Source organism: Aphelocoma coerulescens, chromosome 12, assembly GCF_041296385.1.
Source record: "Aphelocoma coerulescens isolate FSJ_1873_10779 chromosome 12, UR_Acoe_1.0, whole genome shotgun sequence".
Lineage (NCBI taxonomy): Eukaryota > Metazoa > Chordata > Aves > Passeriformes > Corvidae > Aphelocoma > Aphelocoma coerulescens.
Genome location: NC_091026.1, coordinates 5,839,993 through 5,861,832, shown reverse-complemented (window position 1 = coordinate 5,861,832; position 21,840 = coordinate 5,839,993). Strand labels below are relative to the sequence as shown.

The 21,840-nt window shown below is 41.7% G+C and overlaps 1 protein-coding gene and 1 long non-coding RNA gene across 3 annotated transcripts; one reads left to right on the top strand and one right to left on the bottom strand.

Annotated features, from left to right (window-relative positions):
- Nucleotides 1-79: 79 nt before the first annotated feature.
- LOC138117582 (uncharacterized) lies at nt 80-5,356 on the top strand. The gene is made up of 2 exons (XR_011154722.1): nt 80-1,152; nt 5,046-5,356. It is a non-coding gene; the product is annotated as an uncharacterized lncRNA (long non-coding RNA).
- LOC138117574 (inter-alpha-trypsin inhibitor heavy chain H4-like) lies at nt 2,728-19,923 on the bottom strand. 2 transcript variants are annotated; one of them, XM_069028026.1, is made up of 22 exons: nt 19,827-19,923; nt 17,664-17,818; nt 17,156-17,260; nt 16,127-16,289; nt 15,928-16,038; nt 15,715-15,843; nt 14,726-14,842; nt 13,963-14,131; nt 12,884-13,000; nt 11,208-11,389; nt 10,628-10,810; nt 9,934-10,073; nt 9,163-9,317; nt 8,652-8,684; nt 7,990-8,022; nt 7,512-7,565; nt 7,150-7,188; nt 6,569-6,682; nt 5,925-6,099; nt 4,418-4,572; nt 3,554-3,656; nt 2,728-3,069 (listed from the first exon to the last, which is right to left on the bottom strand). In XM_069028026.1, the coding sequence occupies exons 1-22, from the start codon at nt 19,899-19,901 to the stop codon at nt 2,994-2,996; spliced, it is 2,583 nt and encodes an 860-aa protein (XP_068884127.1). In that variant the 5' UTR covers nt 19,902-19,923; the 3' UTR covers nt 2,728-2,993. The 2 variants fall into 2 exon arrangements, with proteins under 2 accessions (XP_068884127.1, XP_068884128.1); XM_069028027.1 differs by lacking the exon at nt 7,512-7,565.
- Between the last annotated feature and the right edge of the window lie 1,917 nt (nt 19,924-21,840).

The window sequence follows — 21,840 nt, the reverse complement described above, 5'->3', positions numbered from 1 at the left end:
CAACAGTAGTAGGACAAGGGAAGTAATTTTGTGGAAAACTAGAATGCAGACACACTAGACACACTAGAATGCAGGAGAAAAGGGGACTGTAGTGGGAGAAACAGATGGTATAAGATGTGAGGGGTTAAATTAAAAGAACAGGGATAGAGGTGAAGAAAAATGCATCAGAATAATCAAAGAGGAAAAAAATACTTACTTTAAATTTATGGGAGATACAGGCCTTTATGAGGAGCAAAATCTTTTACTGAAAGCAGCAGTTTTGTAGAAGAAAAAATAAATAGGTGAGGGGAGAGGGTGTCACAGTGGCTGCAGATCTTTGCCTGCTAAATCCAGACAGAATTGGTAAATGAAAACAGTAATTTCTACAGAAGGTAATAAATGACTGAAAAATGAGGGAGGCAGGGAAAGCCACAGGAAGGAGTGAGAGAAGACCAGAACATTGAAATGAATAAGGTTAAGTTTACATGGTTCTAAATTTTTATTGTAAGAGAATTAATTAGATGGAATAGAATGAAATAAAGCAATGATCCATTTTGGATCCTAAAACAGGAGCTGTGGCACTGCCCATCAGGGCTGGTCCTGTCCTCACTTGCTCCATTGACACAATGAAGCAGAGCAGTGGACCTTGATCTACGCTGGCTGGCAGAGTTTGGGCACAAGGCAATCCTGGGCCAGACAGAACTTTCCTGTTTGATTTATGGGGATGAGGCAAATCTCTGGAGCTGGCAGAAGTCTTGTCTGTGACTGAATTGGGAGCCACGAGTTGCTCTCAGGGGCTCTGGTCTGCTTTTACATGGCTCGTGCTCAATAAGTGTTCCAAGATTCCTGCAAGGTAGGAGATAACAGCAAATATAGCTAAAGGTAACAGGGAGGGCAGAGAAAAACAGCAGACAGGTGCTCACAGGTAGATAAAACATTTACTACTCCTGCTGATGGCTACAGTGCTGGTTAAAAGAGAAGTGTGGGGATATATCCTGTGAGATATGTGTAGACCTGTAACATATACACTGACACTATTTTGCATTGGAATTAGAAATTGCAGAATGCCAAATATTCATTACTGCATCTGCCTTCAGCTTGGGAGCAAGGGAAAGGAACAGAGGAAATCAGAAACCCACCAGAACTCACTTTGTGGCTTGGAAAGCACCGGAGGTGAGTCACTAAACAACAAATTAAGACACAATTCAAGTGAAGAAGAGTGGCATGGCTCCTGCTTACAGAATGGAAAGCACAGGTGCAGAGGAGAAGCAGCACTGCGTAGATTTTGGAGTTGCAGTAGCCAGGCACGCCAGCGACTTTGGGCTGCTGCAGAAAGCACAGAAATCTCTGTCAGCACAACTTATCTATTCAGATAAAGGCAGATAAAATCTTTGAACAATGTGAAGAGTTTCTATTGGGCCTTAATAAATTCCCTGGTGCAGAGCTTCTCTGCAGCAAGGGAGAACTGCTTTAGCAGGGCAGCAGCTTCTTGGGGAACCTGAGGCACTGCAGTTTGAGTGCAGCTCTCAAGCATGGTTGTACCTGCTTGACCCTCACTTAAAGCAGAGGGTCCCAGGTGAAAGCTGCCCCAGCCATGAGCCACTGCTCCCTGACCAGCACTGTTTCTATCCCTGCAGCTGGCAGCAGGGCAGGAGGGGCACATAGACACCCCATAACTGAAAGCAGGGAATGTTTAATTTGCAGTTAAGTCTGCTGATATAACCCAAGATCAACAGCTTGTGATTCAAATCCTGAGTTCATCTATAATGGAAACAATCAGATTGAGAAGCCTGTTTTTGATGCAGTGAAGTGAGCAATCTGGTGCTTCCAGTTTCCAAATTCAACATTGTTTGTAATGTAATTTGTCCAGCAAAATCGGCACCTTGAAAGTACCAGCAGTTCACACAAACATATCTTGGCATCATGTCTGCACATTTCTTTTAAAAAACAGGCTTCTAATTACACAGTTTGTTTTAGCTTATTGACTTTGGCAAGAAATTGTTTCTCTTTGAGTATATTGCTTTAAAATAATAAGGTTTTTCCAGTTATATTATTGGCAGGATAGAAAGCAACTTCTGTTAAACTGCCTACAATCCTGGCATATTTATGGGTTCAAAGATACAAAGGAACTGAAATTGTAAAACAAAATCTTTTGGAATTAAAACTGACAAAAAGCGGAGGACTGAAAGTACAGCTTGGATTCCTTGGGCAGAGGCCTCTGTGTGTGTTTAGTCTCCAGTGTTACATCCGAGCACAGCAGGTTGGGTTTGAGCTGTTAATTATTTGTAAAACATCTTCCAATGTTTGCAAAATGTATGAAATGGTGCCAAAAAAAGCTGCTAACTTTTGGGGTTGAAATGCTGTCTTTTGCAACCAGAGGTTTTGCAACCAGTCAATGGCTGTTCTGCAGATGTTTTCAAAAGGGAGCCTCAGAGGCTTTTGCAACAATGAACCACACCACAGCTGGTGTGGGTTTGCATCACAGACACAGCCCTGTTCACTGCTGCTTTCATGCTTTGAATGGCCTCACAGAACAACCTCCAAGAGAACCGTGATACAGCAATGAAATAGAAAATGAGAGACGTGGTAAACTAATACTGCCTAAACTTCATGGCATTTTCACAAAATGTGTGGCTCAAGAACACCATCATATATAACTGGACAGAGTTTTAGAAATCTATTTTTTGGCTTGGATGATGCCACTACTAATTTTTATTTGGAAACCTAAGTCCATGTGTCCATATCAAATTGTGAGCTGATAATGTCGATTTTATTTAGTTCATTCATATGAATCTTCAACAACAAAACCACATTGCAGATTAGAAACCATTTTCAAATAGCAAACAAGCAAGCACAGTCGCATCTTGAAAGTATAATTATTTCAAGGTAAAATATTTGTGACATTTATGTATAGAGTGATAGTAAGGCTTTAACTGTGTGGTTTTCTTGATGAAAGTACCAAAAATATTTGGAACAGCTTCATTTGCATAGTTTTCTTCACAGAAATTTTTTTTCTAGGGAGTTAGATCTATTGACCAGCAGGAAACAGGATCACTGGCTGACTCGAGCCTGTAATCTTTCTTGTACAATCTGAAATGAAATCAAAACAAGAGAATTTGTGATAACACAATCAAAGGGCAGGGCCAGAATTGCCCTGACGTGCAGATGGCACCAGGATTCGGAGGCCTGTGTGGGCAGAGGTGCACCTCAGCACTCTCAGGATCTGCATACTCATGCCTTTTTTTCCACATCACAGACATGTGCTAAAAGCAATTGAAGGATAGAAATTTTTTCTCGTGGTAAATCCAACTGAGGAAACACCCTCCCTGTCCAGGAAAACCATGCAAGCTGGAGCCCCAGGGTATAATTATTTCCCCCCAATGAAATAGGAGCCTTGAGCCCTGTAGCATCACTTAAACAACAAATTCAGCCTGTTAGGGAAAAGCTAAAGTGCAAGTTACTAACACCAATGAAGTGTGTTCTTACAAACACTCCCTCAGTTTCATTTCTTTTGATCTCTGGCATTTGCTGATAAAGTACATCTCAAAGCACACACATCCTCCATGTCTGTTACCTGGAAACTCTGTGCTCAGATCCAGACACTCTTAGGAGTCTTTCCACAGCTCTCTGATTGTTGTTGGAGTTATCCCCAAATTGTGCTTTTGAATAAAATTGACCTAAGCAACAGACACACAAATTAATTAAAAATACAAACCAGCTGAGTGTTGCTGTTTATTTACCCCAAATGGCAGCTCTAACACCAGGAGAGCAGCTCTTTATCTCAGAAAACAAACCAAAGACCACGTTTGGATGCTCCATTATTAAGTTTAGAAAATCCCTGTTTCAGCTGTGATCTCCTGTAATCTTTAACACCCTCCATGGCAAGGTTCAGCCTTGCTCTGATGAGTTTTCACAATTATTTCTTTCTTGTGGATTTTAGAATACGCAGCCTCTCCATTTGCAAAGTTTCCAAAACAACTTCAACTTAGGTCCCACCAGGATTTTTGGAGCCAACACATTCAGGAGCAGCTGGCTTTCATTTTCTAACCATGATTGTTTACAATTTTATGTCCATTATTTATAGTCTATTTTTTGACATCAAATGAATTTGCTGCAGCAATCATGTCATTCCACAGCACTGTTGGGGTTAAGCCCAACTATTATTTGTGTCTTACTTTTACATCTTCTAAACCCATAATGGGCTACTTAGGGTTGTGCCACTGGTGAGTGGAAAAGCATTGTGTTATGTGTGTTATGTTTCCAGGGTGAGACCTCCCCTCTTCGGGATTGTTGGGGAGTAAAAGTTAAGTGTCCAAAAAGACTTAATTAAATGCAAAGTTTCTCAAGAACTCCCTGAAACAACCCCCAACTACACTCTCTCTCCAGGAGCTGAGTTACAAGACTGTTATTTGCTGTACACATCCATAATGATACACACCCAGAACTCCACTGACTTTGTCCGAAAAACGGTCAGTGTTCAAGAAATAGAGCCCAAGGAAATCATCTGGAAACCTGACCAAGGAAATTTTTACTGTGACCGTATCAGGCAGTGATGCTGTAACGCTCCTTTCCTCTTCAACCGACACTCTCAGCCTAGGAAGTAAATTATGAAATTATTTCCAAGAAGAACGTGAAGAAAGAATATATATTTAACTGACATTAATTAATCAAAATAATTTCATTTTTGCCTTTTATCTCTTTGCAATTGCATTTTTCCTGTAGTTATTTTTAAGCTAGAAAATACTGAGTAGAATATCTTCTCTCTCTGTGCTGCACAACAGGTCTTGCAAATATACCGGGGGAGAATTTTTTGCTGATGAATACACCTTATTATCTATAATGACAAGAAATGCTTGGATGGGAAAAAAAAATTTTCTCACCATTTTAATGAGAAAAAAGGTAGACTAATAAAATAATTCAATCTGTTTTATGAACAAGTCAAATACTTTTTTCTTGGATATTTTACAAGTTTTTTCAGACCTTGTCTTTCTTCTGAACCATTAATGTTATTGTTGTCTCAGGTGGGCTTGCAGAACGTAAATGTCACTGTCATTTTACTCCTGCAGACAGGTTCGACAAAGCCACCCCTTGAGTGCTGGTGCAAGGGCTCGGGTACTGGATTGAAGCAGGAGGATCATTCTGCTTGGCAAGTTATACTGGGACATAAATACAGCAAGTTCTTGGCTCTGTTTGGATTACAAGAATAATTGAAAGCAGTTGTTGTAGGACTTGTTATTGTCTAGAACTGCGTGTGGGGAAGCAGCGATGTGTGTCCTGTCTGCCCCAGGCCAGCACTGGATCCTTGTGGAGACTTATTCCAGCAAAATAAAAAGGCTGGGGGAGCCAGCTACACTCAGATCTTCCTTGTGCTAGTGAAGGATCCTGCTCTAATTACTCTAACAAATAAAGTCTGATTTTAAAGTATCCCTTCTCCTACAGGAGGCATTTAGTTACAGGCAGCTATTCCAACACTTTATGCCTGCCCATAAAAAATGTCAGCTGCCCAGATGGGAGTTATTGCTAAAACTGAGGAGAAAGAAAACCCCAGCCTGTGTGGAGCCAAGTGCTGTATAAAAGGGACAGTAAATGTCAAAGCCATCACTTGGCAGCGCTTGCTTTGCCCTGGAGGAACACAAAGTGGCTGCTGGTGGCACCAGGGCTGCTCTGCATGGCTGTGGGTCCTTTCCTTTGGAACATAAATACATGAACAGCAGGCTGGTGGTGCAGTTGTTCTGGTTCTCTTTACACAGGCATCAAACCTACTTCATTCTCCATATTTGAAATGGGGGATTATGAAGATACCCTGCTGCTACTCACACTGATATACTTGCTGGATAAGGACATTTGGAAGCACTTACTTCAGGAAAATGGGGAAGCAGAGGCCTGAATGAACAAAGATCTGACACATCTTCAAGTTTAGGAAAGGACAGGGAGGTGTTTCTTACCCCTGGATGGTGGAGGAGGCTGACTTCATCCATGACAGCCAGTTGTTCTTGTTATTGTGGCTTACAAGGATCACATGAGTGTAGACATGGATTTGCACGGGGGGATTCACATAGTTAATATCAAACTGCACAAAGTGATTTACTCCATTTCCAAGTTTCCCCGTCACAGTAAGCCCTTTAATACAAATGTGTCAGGTGATTCTTCTCTTAAGGTACAAGTGATCTTAATAAACCTGCTTCAGTTTTGTTACTGAAACAACTTCAGGGTCTCAAATCTAGTTTTGTGGGGCACAGTACCCTGGATTTCAGCTCCACATGCCCCAGGACTGTGGTGGGGTCACTAGAGCCTGTTTGCATCCTCCAAAGCCCCAAGGGCTGGGTAGGAGAAAACCCTAAGGACCAAGGATGTGACACCAGGAGGAGAAGGTGACCCTCAGCCAGACCTGTGAGAAGTGCCCCCAGCTGTTGCACCATTAATATTGTCTAACAGAAAGGCAGAATTTACCACAGCCTTTCTGGTCAGTGCAAGGCAGCAGGTATGAGATGGCTGTTCATGAGAGGGGGTTATTCCCAAAGACACCAACTGCACTCACAGACCGAGTGACTCTCCTTGTCTTAGTGTTGGGGTAACATGGCTCACTCACCTTGCTCTGGATCTGACAGCAGGTGGACAGAGCTTTGTGTTGTTTTATCAATATTTAAGCAGATTCTTTCATTTTGTCTGGGTAATTGCAAGAGAAGTTGTGGATGTTCATCAACTGAAAAGACAGAAGAAATATATCAGCAACAAAAAAAATCTAGCCTGTGCCCTGGATAGGCACAGCAAAAATGATTTATAGGTTTATACCTAAAACATCAGTTACAGCTTGTATAGGATAGAACAATTAAAAACAAGTAATAATTGTTGAAAAGCACACCCAGACACAGCACCTCGATATGAATGAAACCAACAGATTTTTAAATATAGAGTTTACTAAGGACAATGAGCCCTTAAAATGCTTGAAGATCTGTTGTACTGCATTTCTTATATCCTCAAGTCAGAGAAGTTTTCTCATGGAACATGGGGATAATTTTTACTTAAATGGAAAGAACTAGCCAAGATTTGCAAGAAGAGGTAAAATATTTTCACAGAGTTGATGCAGTCAGAGAAAACATTGTTGCATGAAAAAGTGTACATTGCAGTTACATTAATAATTGAAATGGGACTAGGATGTGTATCACTTACCGAGAGGTTGTGGTCTTATGATGTCTCTGAACCTGGAGACTGAAATAGATAAAATTAGTAAGAAGAGTTTAATGAAACATTTTTCTCTAAGTCAGCTGATTAACCAGGACAAATTCTGGACAGAAGCCTTTTTAGCAGAGCTCTTCACTGACTCCCATGAAGAGCTTTGCCTAAGACAAGATGTCCCAATGGGAAAAAAAGCACAACATGCAGTGCCTGTTTCTCTCAGGATGGACCATGCCACGGGGCCATGCTCAGCTGGAGCTGTGGGAGGGTTCAGAGCTGTGTTTACAAGGGTCACTGTGCAGTGTTGAATGCAGCACACCGAGCCCAGCTCCTCTCACCCCACTGTGCACAGTTACCTGTTGAAGACATCTTCCTGTTGCTGCCAGTTTTGAGATCAGAGCGCCTTCGACCTGAAGAAAGGGGTTTTCCCAATGTTTTGTTGCTTTGGGTTTATGTCTTGCACCTCCCTCCCCACCCTTTGAAACAGGGAATTTGTCCTGCTTGTTGCCCACTGCATTTTCTGGATACCCCAGGACTGGTGAACTATTTTGTTTTTACATCCATTTCTTTCAGCTTACTAATACATACTTTTCCAAATCTTTCACATTTATTTTCATGAGGTATAATATGTTTTTATTACTGAAAAGGGACCAAGATTGTTTTCAAAAGTTTATAGTTCATTAGAAAATATCTGTGGACAGAAATATGTATAATAAAAGCTAAATTGGGTATCAAGTGGGCATCTCCAATCCAAATGCATTTATTAAAACCAATGAACATATGAAATTAACTTCATAGAATTATTCTGAATAGAAACAGAGGAGGAGTACTTACCAGCAGGTGACCCATTCATCATTCTATAAGTACCTGGAGAAAGAAAAGAGAGTATCTGTGTTTTACTCACAATTGCATCACATACCTTACAGGAGTGTTTCTGGTCAGGGAGTTTTCTTCCATTAAACTCCCCAGCACCACTTTGAAAGAGGCAATGTCCAAAAACAGGGCAGCATTGTGGTTCCCTCAATATATTTCTGTGACATAACTAGAGCAAAACCCAAGGTTCTTCATCTATAAAATTATTATTAAATAAATGCTGTTTCCAGAGAGGAAAAAAATACTGAAATCATCCTCAGAAGGCATTCTTGAGCTGAATTTTTTGAAAGATGCTACACATGTGGTAGAAAGAAGCAGAAAGCATTATTAACACCACTGGCTTGAAGAACTACTTTTCCTCGAGAGCATAGATAATTTTGACCTTTGAGACTTTCTGAATGGAAGATTTTCTCCCTTTGACCCTGTTACCCACCCAAAACCTGCACAGACTGTGGTAGGCATTGCTTATAATTTACTTCACACATTTTTTCAAATCTCAGAGACTTCCCTCTATAGAACAGCCACCATGAACTCTTTTGTTTGGTTGGTTGGTTAGTTAGTTAGTTTGTTTTTTTAATTAGAGACTATGAAAATATCCCACTGGAAAAGAAGAAAACATTTACCTCGTGCTGGAAAACGGCTGGGCTTCTCATTATCTGTCAAGAGGAAGAGGGGCAGATTAGTATCATAAAGTCAACACTGAATTACTTTACCCATGTAAACAAGCAAGCATGGTGCAAGGGCTTCAGGTGTTTTGTGTTAAAGGATGGGTATATCCTTCTATCCACGTGCAAAACTCTGACTGAGGCCATGCCTTCCCCCCCGCATTTGTTTTTCCACTTAAATGCTACAGAGAAAAGTGTGGAACCCTTTTGCATTGTCAGGAATGTAATAGTAACAATTGTTAAACTACTTTTAGTTAATATTTAAACAAATTATTTTCCATTTCAATAGTAGTGCCCGTTTCATCACTTCACTTTTCAAAAAAATCCTGCATATTTTATTTTGAAAGGAAGCCAATCCCTGAACTCCTGCCTCCCGTTTGCCTCATTACATCACTATCAAATGAACCTAAGTGGAAGTCAACAACAATTAATCAGGAAGAGCAGAGTGTTTCAGGGGGGCTGTTTTTACCAGCCTCGGTGGGTTTGTTTGCCAGCTCCTTCTGCTGCTGGTCAGAGGGTTTGGTGACCACCATGGAAGTGAGGGGTGTGACAAAGCTGTACCGCAGGGATAGATCCAAAGCTTGGGCCTCCAGGGCCTTCTGGTCCTCTTCTTCCACTGAAATACTAAAGTCTGTGTTAATGATGAAGAAATAACGTGTAGAGACTATGAACAAGCCACCTTCAGATGCCTTTGTATATTAGCTGTATCTTCACAGATATTTTTTAGTATTGAAGGGTCAGTAGTCTTAAGGGGATAACTCAGATGTTCATGTGGCTGAAATTATGGAAATGCTTACTTCTTTGCAAGACTGGAGCCTATGTATGGTTTAAATACATAAAAATAACAGCTACATGATCTATGAATTATCTTACGGACATACATATTGTTCTATTCCCTAGCTATTGCCGTTTCCTTATCGACAGACAGTATTTCTGGGTGTGCAAGAACAGCTCAACACAATCCATACAATTGAAATCTATTTCACAGTAATGCCATGAAGAATGTTTTACATTACGTTTTCCTATTCCTGAAATGGAATGTTGTAGTGCTATCATAAACTGAAAGGCACTTCATGTTCATCATATAGTAATATAGTATTCTCCCAGTATCTTATGTTTTTGATACTGTCTGGAGAAATATTTCTGTTTCTTTGAGTTTTCTGACCATATAATTTGTGAATAAGGAGTTTGTGTTTTGAGAAGTTAGAAGTTTGTTATGTGAGGCATTAAAATAGCTTACGCTTTTTCCAGAAGCTGCTGAATGGTTAAGTAAGCCCACAGTCTCTCTATGAAATTTCCAAAGACGTATCTTTGATTTTGGAATACTTGCTCCTTCTCTTTGACATTTGCTTCTTCCTTAAGAGTCAAGTCACTTGTATGCTGAAGTGGGAGAAAACTGACCATCAAAAAACAGCTCCAGACTTTGTTTACAGTCACATTATTAGACTCAAGAGAACATCTTTCAGTATCAATTGTCCTTCAATTGCAACTCCAAGCAATCTAAAAAGCATGTATTTTAGATATATATTTCTGGACTTGAAACAATGATGAAAAAAGGAGGTAATTAAATTGTTCTATTTCAACATTTTTGAGATGAATAATTGAGATTTCCTACTTCATTGTAACAATACAAACCTAGAAGTGCTTAAAAGGACAAAATATTACGGGTTTTGTAGAATTAAAATTGCTGTTTGCTTATTTGTGGATATTCTTCAAGGTTTTTCTTCTGTATTCAAATTCAAGAGAGGGTAATTTTAGCAAATTATTTGAGAGTTAAAACAATGGGAAAACAGCTGCATGCCCAAATGGGGGCATTCCAGTGAGCTGTTCTAATGAACCTATACTAAACACAAAACACTTCTTGAAGCCTCCTATTGTACCACGAAAGACAGAAGGGAGAGATGTTTTTCACAATTAGTAAACTAAACACTTACTGACTGAGCTTTAATTTCTACTGGCAAAAGATCCAGCTCATTGCTAATTTTTCCAGACACTATAATTTCAGATCCTTCAAAAAACAGCTTGAAATCGTTCTTGGTTAACCCTTGAATGGAATTTTCTGGATACTGCATTTCAATTTGCATTAATATTGGGGTAGCCACTTCTTGATAAAAGCCCTAAAGAGAAGCAGTGAGACAGAGAACACACACAAATGACAGCAAAATTGTGCAAAGCAAGATGTGGAATGTCTAAAACCCCCTTAAAAAGCTTCTTCTTTAGTAGTGCAAGTCTACTGAAAACTTAGAAATTGTCCACTTCCCCTGGACAATTTCTCTTTCTACCGTACAGAAAATTCCCAGTTTGTCTGAATGTGGCTGATTTGAGGACTTTGAGTCATGGATACACGGAGGGTACAAACCCTCAGATAGCCCAAAATTGCCTTCCTCCCGCCCATAAATTAACAGGTAAACTCAAACCCAACATTGCATCTCAGAAAATCTCTGATTTTGCTGCTAGGATTGTATCAGCTGTAGCTGATAGATGGTTTTTTCTGGCACATTCCTTCCTCCTGACCTGGAGCTGCAGGGCTGCATCAGCATTTTCATAGATACGCCGTGCTATTCCCCCATTGCTCAGGGCCATTTTCTCCAGGAATTTATAACTGACATCAAACCCAAAGCCAAGGCAGAAAAGAGCATATTTCCCGTTGATTGCTTTCTGAACGTTTTCTTGAATTACTTCCACATTTCTCTCACCTGTAAATGAAACAAAAACATGCTGCTGTGGGTGTGGGTCTTATCAAGTGCAAAAAGACCACAGCAGGTTAGTAGAAAATACTGCCCGAAGTTTTTAAAAATAATTCAGAAAAAAATACTAAAAAGATATGGGATAGAATGCTGGTAATTGAATTGGAGATAAAAGCATCATTCTGCATATGGAGTGCCAAAACATGATTCTCCCCCTAATGACTTTTACTACATTCTAGTGATGTTGTCATGGCTAAATGCAAAATATTTTAGAGGATTACAGGGCCAGAGGAGGTTTTTAGTACAGAAGGGATACACACTACAAGCTAACAACACGAGGGATGGATACACTTCATCGAGCATTCAAAAGACAAGTACCATCCATAAAAATTATGTGTGTCAATTCAGAGAAGAATGGATTGGTTAATGGTGCAATTCCAACAAACTGCCAATGAACTCAGCCATGCTGCTCTCCCTGCTCCTTTGTGTGACAGAGGGAAAAGATTTTCACACCATCATCTTATCCCATTTGAAGAGCTGCTGATGGCCATGTATGAATGAAGAGCTTCTCCATCAGCATTTCCAGGCAGAAACTGTCACTGCCTGTAGCAATACCATGGGAGCAGCTCAGATGTTTCCCCCTCAGCTGCTTTGCTAAGGAAGACAGTGTATGCAATAATGCCTGACACCCCACCCTGGACTGATTTCTAACTGCTGGATGTGGGGAGTACTGGAGACTCACTGTGGCTGTGCTGGGGAGGCAGCACTGTGAGATGAATTTTATTAAAAAACCCAAACAAAATCAACAAACCCCAGAGCAGAATGGCTCACACAATCTAAAAAGCAGACTGATCTTATTTAGAGGGCTTACAGAAGAATTAATATTGCTGGCCTTGGAGGATGCTGGTGCCACACAAAACTAAAGACAAACCCCTGTTCAGGACAAGGAAGTTTGTGCTATTGCACTGGGAGTTGTTGCTTATTTCACCTGATATTTCAATCTCAATCCTTTGGTTTGTGCTGTCACAGCTGATCACTAATTAAGACATGGAAAAGAATACAGAACAAGAAGCACATTGAAAATATCCCAAGTTTGAGGCACAGATGGTGAAGAAGCACAAGCAGTATCTCTCAAATAGGACTGTACACAGTTATCTGCAAAAGGTCCATGTTTTGTCTCTAGGTATTTTACTTTTCTAATTGAGCTGTGCCTGGAGTATCTCCAATTCCCTCGAGTTTATAAGCTGGGAAGCCAACGGTATGCAGCAAAACAACTGCCAGCTAAAGGATGCGCAGTCACAGGCAGGCAGGCTCTGCCATCACCCCCTACAGCCCTCACTCAGCAGAGCCCTCTCATAATCCCCCTCCCCAGATCCAGCTGTAGCTCATCCTGCATATTCCAAAGCTCTTCTGAAACACAGGCGAGGTCTATCAATATTGGGATGCAAGTGCAAAAGATAAAAATCCCCAGGGGAGGGCGGACTGAGCGTAGCATTCACTCACCAGAAGTGGGCTGGCCATCTGTCAGCAAAACAATCATGGAGACGCTGCGCTCCGGCAGCCCCTCGGCTTTCTCCAGCACGCCCACGGCAGCCAGCAGGGCACCACTGATGTCTGTGCCTGTAATGAGAGAGCAGGCATCGCTCACCTAAACAGGATAATCATCTGCAGAGATTGCTGCCCTTCATCTGCAGAGGCCCTGCAGACTTGTTTAAAGTTTCCTGCAGGAAGTAATCCTTCCGAGAGAGGAGGATTTAGGGACTTAGCCTACTTGACTTAATTACAGGGTATTATATTGCAATGGCAGTGCCGGAGTATTCTTTTGGGAGCATTTTCCACACATATGTCATGGGAAATACAAACATGTCTAGAGCCATTAAAAAGTGCTTAAATAAACACACTGTCATCTGTTAACCTATACTTAAGAAAAGCTTCCCTGCCTTATCTAAGAAGTCAGAGAAAAGAGCTGAGCATGGATGGGTTTATTGGTGTTAGTGCCTGGGGTAAGGAAACTTCTGTTAATACTCAGAATATAACATTAAAGAGAGACAGAGCCCTTGAGATGTGCTGAGAACTAAACAACACCAAGCACACTGAAATGCCACATGTCTATTTTGACTGTTTTATTTCCATAGCATGGCTTACAAGGGAGTATAACTTTGGATGTGTTTTGTTTTGTTTCTTTTTTTCAAGGGGACACTTGATATAAAAAGAAAAATAAGCAAATTGCTGTCAAATATTGAGTGAATTGCCATTTTTCTGCAGAAAAAAAATGTGCTATCAAGGAATCTTCCAATTATCTCTGTCATAAAAATTGGAAACAAAACTTTGTGGCATGTATGGTTAATATATGATGTAAGCATCTCTTATGTATATGATATATCTATATCTAGCTCATAATGTAGTCACCAGTCTCTCCACTCACAAGCTTTCTTTCCCACTCATCACTTCTAAGTCTTAAAAATTGACTTGCTTTGTAAGCACTGATGGTAGCTCTGGGGCACTATATAACTATTAAAAAGAATTGTTTTCTAAGCAATTCATTTCACTGGGTGCATATTTGTGGCTACAAGCATGTGTACCTCCCCTGGCAGTGAGAGTCTGCACCAGTGCTGCAGCACTGGCCACGTTCTCCTCAGTGGCTGGCAGCAAAGAGCTCTTCCACTCCATCACTTTGTTGTTGAAGGTGATAAAGTTGAAATGATCTTCTGGACGGAGGTCCTGCAAAATCTTCAACAGGGCATCCATTGTCTGTTCCAAGGAGCAAACAATCACTTTGGTTATTCCAACTTCTTTGCCAGAACTGGGATTGAAATTGCAGTGTAATGAGGGAGTTCTCTACAGCTCTGTTCCAGATGCAGCTCAATGCCTTTATTAAACCCTAAGGGTATGTTTTAGGTTGAGACCATCACAAATAGCTGATTTGCTTAACTTGCAGACATGAAAAACCAGCCTATGAGGGCTGTAGGGGGCTTGTCTGCTCTCAAGCAGAGCTACATACACAGTCATCAATAAACATAAAACAGATAAATATAAAACATAAAACAGATAACAGACCAATTAACTCTTTAAGCTTCATTAAAGAAAAAAAATAAACACAAAGTTCTGCAAAGATACAGAAAGCACTCTGTGCCTCAATGCTTAGTACCCATGAAAATAGCTGTGTCAGACAAGTGTTACTCTTTAATAACTTCAATCTCTGAATATGTATTTTCAAGCATTTCTGTAAGTATGAACGTTTTGCTGTGTACAAAACCAGTGTGTGTTTCCAATGAGAAATTCCCAGTTGCTTCCTCAGAAGGCTGGGGTGTGTGTGCCTGCTGCTAACAGAGGTCATGAAGTTACCTGCTCAATTTTTCTGCCTGCCATGGAGCCACTTCGGTCTATAACAAAGATGATGTTTTTGGGAAACACTGGCATTTCTTGGGGTGCAAAGTAGTGGACAAAATACCCATTGACAATCTGAAATACAGAATGTGAAAACACCTATAAAAGTACATCTAAAGAAATAAAGAATAAATCTTAACATTCTGGCACAGCAAGAGGTGGGGAGCATGCTCAGCATTCTGCTCTTCTTGATAAGCCCAAATCAAAGAATTTAAATTAAAGAAAGTAAAATGTATTTCCTAGCTGGAAGCAAGACTGTCTGTAGAGAGAAAATTACAAGAGAGCAGCATGCATACATACATATATATTAGACACCTCAGTGCTATATGTATGATGTATGCATATTATCAGAGTATATCACATTACCTCTTAATCATGACCTGTGAGCACAACTCTGCTGAATGACTGTGGCCGCCACCTTTTAGCACACCCGTGTATACTTCATTAGTGAAATTATATGGAAAATACTGTATTTTATTCCCTAGAATGTGCATTGGTTCATAAATATTTGTTAAGTTCCTGCTGTATTTAATTGTGCCTCAGTTATCACAAAAACCAAAAAGAGACCAAGCATCATTTTAAGTTATATAAATCACATTCCTCTAAACTTCATTTACAAGAAGGCACAAATACACTTCAGAGGAGCCAAAATAATAATTAAAACAGAGTGTAAAGAGACATCTATGAAATACCAATATAGATTTGGTATTAGAATAAAATTTGAAAGATTAATTGTTTTTCCTGAGTGATCCATTTTTGCAATATACCTGGTATCTCTGGGGATTTACTGAGTATCAGCCTCAGTTCCTGCTGACCCTGGATTAATGGAAAGAGCTTTTCCTGTCATTCTTGGTATTTCAAAGCAAATGTTGCTGTTTTGCTGATTGCACTTCACATTCAGACTTACCTGTGATCTGAAAGCATTTTCGTTTCTATTTCTTTTTTACCTGTATATCACCTGCAGTGGTTTCTCTCTTTACATCATAACGCACAACAAAATCACCATTGAGGAGTGTTTCATCGAGTTCAGAATTTTTCTTTTGTTGATCTAGAGTTGGCTTAAATAAAATATGAGCCTGCAAAGAAACAAGAAAAAAAGATTTAAAGCAAGATAACCTAGAGCTGCCACTGGCAGTAACCTCTGGCAGCTGCTGCTTTACCTTGGTTTCATTCTGCACTTTGGTGAGTGCCTCAGTTAACTCATTTGTCATGAATGTGCTGTCTGTCTCCAAGAAGCGGATGCCCTGGGGCTCGAAGATGTGCACATCAATCTGACAGCAGAGAAAAAGTCAGCATCAGCATCTCAGAGGGAACATGGCTGTACCCAAAAACCACGGCACTGCTCCCTGCCCAGCTCACCTGGAAGTGCTTAACCAGCTGCTTGGGCCGGACCTTAATGAGCAGCTCGTACTTGCCCAGCTGCCGCTTCAGCAGCTCCTCATAGGTCAGCTCAAAAGTGACTTTGCTGGCGGCCGCAATGCTGACAGACACATGGAACTGCTCCAGCTTTCTGTCTGTAATTCTGGGGGGCAAGAACAGGGATTTAACTCCTGCAGGGGAGGCTTCCTTGTGGTGGCCAGAGTTTGTGAAGTGTGCAAAATAAAGGCCAAGGGGCCACAGGGGATAAATAAAAAAAAGAGTAGTAGTAAATATTGTTTGTTCATCACAGAGAAGATTTTTTACATTGCAGGTGCTATTATGTACATCACATGTATTTATTAGTGTGTCATGGGTTCAAGCTGAGAACCTGCATGCCTCAGACTAAATACCTGTGAAACACAGATTAAATATACCCTGAAACTGTGATCTCTGCTCAAGTGCCATGGTGCTCTGTGCTTGTGAGGAAGCAGACTCAGCACTGAGCATCATCCCATAGTGGCAAGATGCTCTCACATGACAGGGAGCCAGGCTGGATGGAGCTCTGAGCAACCTGAAATGTGTCCCTGCCCACGGCAGGGGGGTTGGAACTAGATGATCTTTAAGGACTCTTGACCCTGAGATTAGCTCAATTGGTCAGAGCATGGTGCTAGTAACACCATGGTTGTGGGTTCAATCCCTCTATGGACCATTCACTTAAGAGTTGGACTTGATGATCCTTGTAGAACCCTTCAGAGAACATTCTGTGATTCAGTGATTCTATGACAGCAAGTCCCAGGGTAATGCTGAGCAGGGACGCTTCCCACTGGAGCCCATTGCAGGACCACATATAAATTGTATATATGTGAAAAAAAATAGATACACTCACTGTCCCTCCCACCAAGAACCCAAGACTGATTTTCACATTTGTCCCCACCAAGATGTAGCTGTCTCCAGGGTTTAACCTGCCCCCAGCTGAACAGGAAGCCAAGCAGGGTTGTTGGAGCAGCCTTACTCAGAATGGCAACGTACTTGACGAGACCAGCGCTCTGCCCTTGTGAGACTGCCGTGTCATACTCATTTTGAGCAGCAGCTTTCTCCTTTATTATTCCTGGGTATACTTCACCATCAATGGACCTGTTTGGTTTCCATAAAAATTAATTAATATTAGAAGGAATGCACTAGGGAAAGAAACTCAACAGAAGTTTTTTTGTGGCTCTCTGGGCAAGAGCAAGGGACACGGTTTGGCTCCCAAATCCCTCCCCACCTAGGGGGATGCCAGCAGCCACCACCACAACACCTTGTCCTTGCAGAGTCTTGAGGAGGCTGGAGCAGGAGAAATATCACCACTGAGCACATCTGTCACCCACCCTGTGCAGCAGGCAGCCTGGCCCTTGGCACCTCTTTTCTATTTGGCTGCCTACTACTTTGCCCCACAGAGCATTTTTGCAGAGGACCCTCTTTGTGCACTTTGCCCACCAGCTCCTGAGCAGAAAGATAAACCCCCCCTTCTTCACACACAGGTAAGGACTGATCCTACATGGAGAAGTTGGTGATAAAGGCTGTCTTGGGTAACTCCACTTCAAAGGTGGCCTCTCGGGACTCATTGGCTTGGTTGACAATCCGGCTGGTGATGACAGTATGAGCAAATCGTGATGTGACCTTGCAGTCCACGTGGAGGCTGTAGATTTCAGGCTGGAAAAAGATAAACAGACTGAAACAGAAACACTCAAGTTTTGATCCCAAGTAGTCCTTACCTGGATGATGCTATTGGAAAAGTTGGATGAAGGAATGAACTATTAGCCTGGCTGGAACTGGGGAGGGGATTGTTCTGGACCAGTCTGCTTATTCCCTTCTCTGCAGGCACAACCACTGCCCCATGCAAAACCTGCAGCTCCATCTGCATTTTGCTGTTCCACAGAAGCTTCTGTTGAACCTTTTTCTCTCCTTGGGGTACAGTGAAGCAGCTGCTGCATCACCCCGGTGCATTGCCCAAGATTTACCTCAGGAAGATCAGAAGCCTCTTTAAGCCCGACCCAGGGAAGGGCCCTGTTTTTTGTGTGACTGTTTATTTGCTGTCCCAGCTGCTGACTTTGCTGCCTGTTTTTCAGTTTGGTACCTTGAGTCTCACAGGATGTTTAGCAGATTTGAAATCCAGCATGGGCCTCCCAAGCCCTCACTTGGTTGCACAAGCAGAGATGCCCTTTGAGCACTCATGTTTCTCCTGGTCTGGTTCTTCCAGGGCCCCTGATGCCCAAAGGAGGAGGGCACCATTCTGGAGCTGCCTGAGAACACCCCAGAGCATGGCTGGACTGAGAACTGCCTGGAGCACCTGCCTACATGAACACCTCCTTTTGCATTTAGGGTGTCTCTCTAAAGATCCTAACCATGTTTCAGCAGTGGCACTAGGAAAGGTTGATCTGGGCATCACCAGACACACAACAGTCCAACAGCTGATTATAGTAAAAAAGCTCAGCATCAGAGCATATCACTGCACTTCTGTTTTAATTTTTCAGCCTCCAAGTCTCTTGAATGGCTAATTGATCTTTAGCTATTTTGATAATTAATCTCCTGTACTTTGCTTGCTAATTAATAGCATCCAGTGGCCTCTTCTCAGTTAGGACACTGGCTGAAATTCAGAAGTTTGCTGACCTGCCATACTCAAACCTGCCCATGGCACATTCAGAGTGAGGTTTTGTCATAAGGAGCACCGAGCCCCAGGCTGTGGCTCAGTGGGGCAGTGTAGGCAAGTGATGGTCATTGGTGCCCCCTGAGGATCCTCCCAACACAGGAGGAGCTTGTCCTGTGCAAAATTTACCCACTGCAAAATCTACTCCACTGCCAAGTGCCCAAGGGATGCTGCAGGGAGGAGGACCTGCATCTCCTGCACTCGTCCAGCCCCAGCAGCATTTTAGGCTGTGGCCAGCACAAACCAGGGGTCAGTGGGATAAAGCATGGGGAGAAGCATTGCTGTCCCCCTGGTGAAAGAAGCAGAGAGGACCAGCCCCAGGCATGTACCCAAAAGCAAAGGCACTGTGGGCCCATACACCCCCATCCATGGCTTCCTGCAGAGGTCTTGGCTGCCTCTGCAGCAGCCACAAGGCCTCGTCCTGCCTCCCAACACCCACCTGCATTTCAGTTCCACTTCACACTTTTCTGAATAGGCACGATGGACAGAGAAACCTTCCAACTTAAAGCTTCCTCTTCTTCTCTAATATTGATGTTTTTACAATGCCACCTGTCACACGTACCCCGTGATGGTACAGAACACAGTTTGCTCCTCCAGACAGTGCAAATAACTTTCTACTTCACTCCTTCATTCCATACATATTATTAAACACTCGTCAGAAACCTCCTGGCACTGCAGAGTGCTTGCTTGGTCCGGTGTCAAGATCCAAACCTCATCTGGTGGCCAAGGCAGAGCTACTGATCTCTCAAATTTGATATCTTACATCCCTGAGGAAGAGCATGATCACACACATCTGCAAATGCCTCCTGCTACATTTGTACTGTAACAGCCCAAACAACCAACCAAAAAGACCTTAAAATAACCCAAAGCTCTGATATCTTAACACAATCCACCCAAGGCTCCCCAGGTGGTGGTTACCAGAGGAGTTACCTGCATTACCTGGCCAGTTACCGCGATACCACCACATCACCAAATGAGCAAATGAGATATTGATAATAAAAATAGAGCAAATACCTTCTGATCAATAGTTTCTGCTAATACTAAGAGTGAGGAAAAGACCGTCCATGCAAGCAATGCTCTCTGCTCCATTTTGGAAAAAACAAATTTTCAAATGAAATCTCTATTTATCTGAATCAGTTAATGAGTAACTTGTACTTGGGGATATCACGTAGACTTTGAAGAGACCCAGAAATTTAATATTTACCTGTTAAACATAGGTAAAACTTGGACTTGGTTAATGCTTATTTTTCCAACAGATCTTTGCTGTTAAACATTAGAATTTTAATGTTTCATAACACATAAACTTAAGAAATCCCTATGTTGTTTTTTTTAAAATTAGATTTCACTGTGTCATGTGAAATCTCTCAGGGAAATGACTTGGTGCAACAAGCTGCAGGAATCTCTATCATATTCCACAGTAATAATTTGAAAGGGCACATCCTTAACATTATCGCAAGCACATCAGAGATTTGGAGATTGCCAGGACAGGCAACATTCACATGAGATACTACAGCTGGTGGATTTCTCAACCTTTGTGCCTCCCTTCACAACTGGCCCATGAGAAGTAAAGAGCAGCACTTGTGAAACACCTCCTTTGGTGAGGTGACAAGCCATAATCCTTGGCGAGTAATGCCATTCATTGTCATAAATTAACACAAAGATCCTGTGCAAATACAAGCATCTGTGTTTGCTTCATGACTATTTTACAAAGTGTCCATGTGGAGAGCAAGTGGCCTCAGAGTTGCAAGGAGACACTAAAGCAGAGCTCAATAATTTATTACTCACCAGACATCTACAAGTTCACTACAAAGAATGTGCTAAGCACAGCCTGGTCTTACAAGGCTTGTGCTTTAAGTAACTCTTTTAAAAAATAAACTTTATTCCTCCCAGGCAGACTGTTTATACCACTTGCAAATACCACATCCTTTATAGCAGGACATGTAAATATATATATTTTTAAAGACAAAAAATTAAACTGCTATAAATTCAATTAACTTGTACAACTCGTGTAATGCTTTAATCCCTTAAAATACACAAGATTAGACACTTAGTGGCCTAAGAGTTGTAAGAGCCAAAGCTTTAGCTTTAATTAAGTGGATCTGTCATCAGTTTTCTAATGCCTACATGTAAAATCACATGGATGTTAAAGAGCTACTTTCACTGCACAAATTTAGGCTGCATTGTCAGCTCGGCCCCTCACATTTTTTAGATGAAGTCCACATTAAAAGACAGGAAAACTAAAAAAGATCCCCAGTCCTTATCATCGCACTTGGAAGCAGCACAAGTAATTGAACTTGACAACATCCTGGAAATAGAGCTGTTTGCCAAATCCCACGTTTCTGGCAGATACCTTACTTGGCTTCCCTGTAGAATCTGTGTGGGACACAGAGGTTTCTGTGCTTTGCTAAATCAGCATCAACATATCCAAAGCAGGGTCTGAAATACAGCACCCCCCGTCCTTTCTACTCCACCTGCAAACCTGCAGGTCTGGCCCTTGTATTGCACAAAAAAAAGCAACAACAACATTTTGCCCCACTTGTCCCTCTCCACCATTTTTATGACTATTGAACAACCTCCTGCCAACTTCTCATCGCAGGTTAATTAAGGAGGGTTTGTCAAACCCAATGCAAAGGCAGCTCCAACATTATCAGGGCAGGAATTTTTTCCACCATTATTTTTTTCATGCTCTGGAAGGATCTTTCTTGGGAAAATGCTCTGCCAACATACCTCTGAGGAATCTGTGCTCCATGGAGAAATTGTGCCCACTAAAGCGAGAAGGCAGGGTCTGGGCTGCAAATAATAATCTTTTAAAGTGAAAAAAGCAGGGCAAGGCAATGCACCAGCAATATCTATAAGGAAGCTGTCGCCTTAGAGCCAAAGGATTTGTTGCTGCCTTATGTGAGCTCCTCTCCAGAGCCTCTCTGGGATCTGTGTGGACACTGTCACATTTTATCTTTCAAGTGTTTGGGACACAAAAGCCAAATATGATACATTGCATGATGCACAGAGAACTTCGGCATCACTTTTA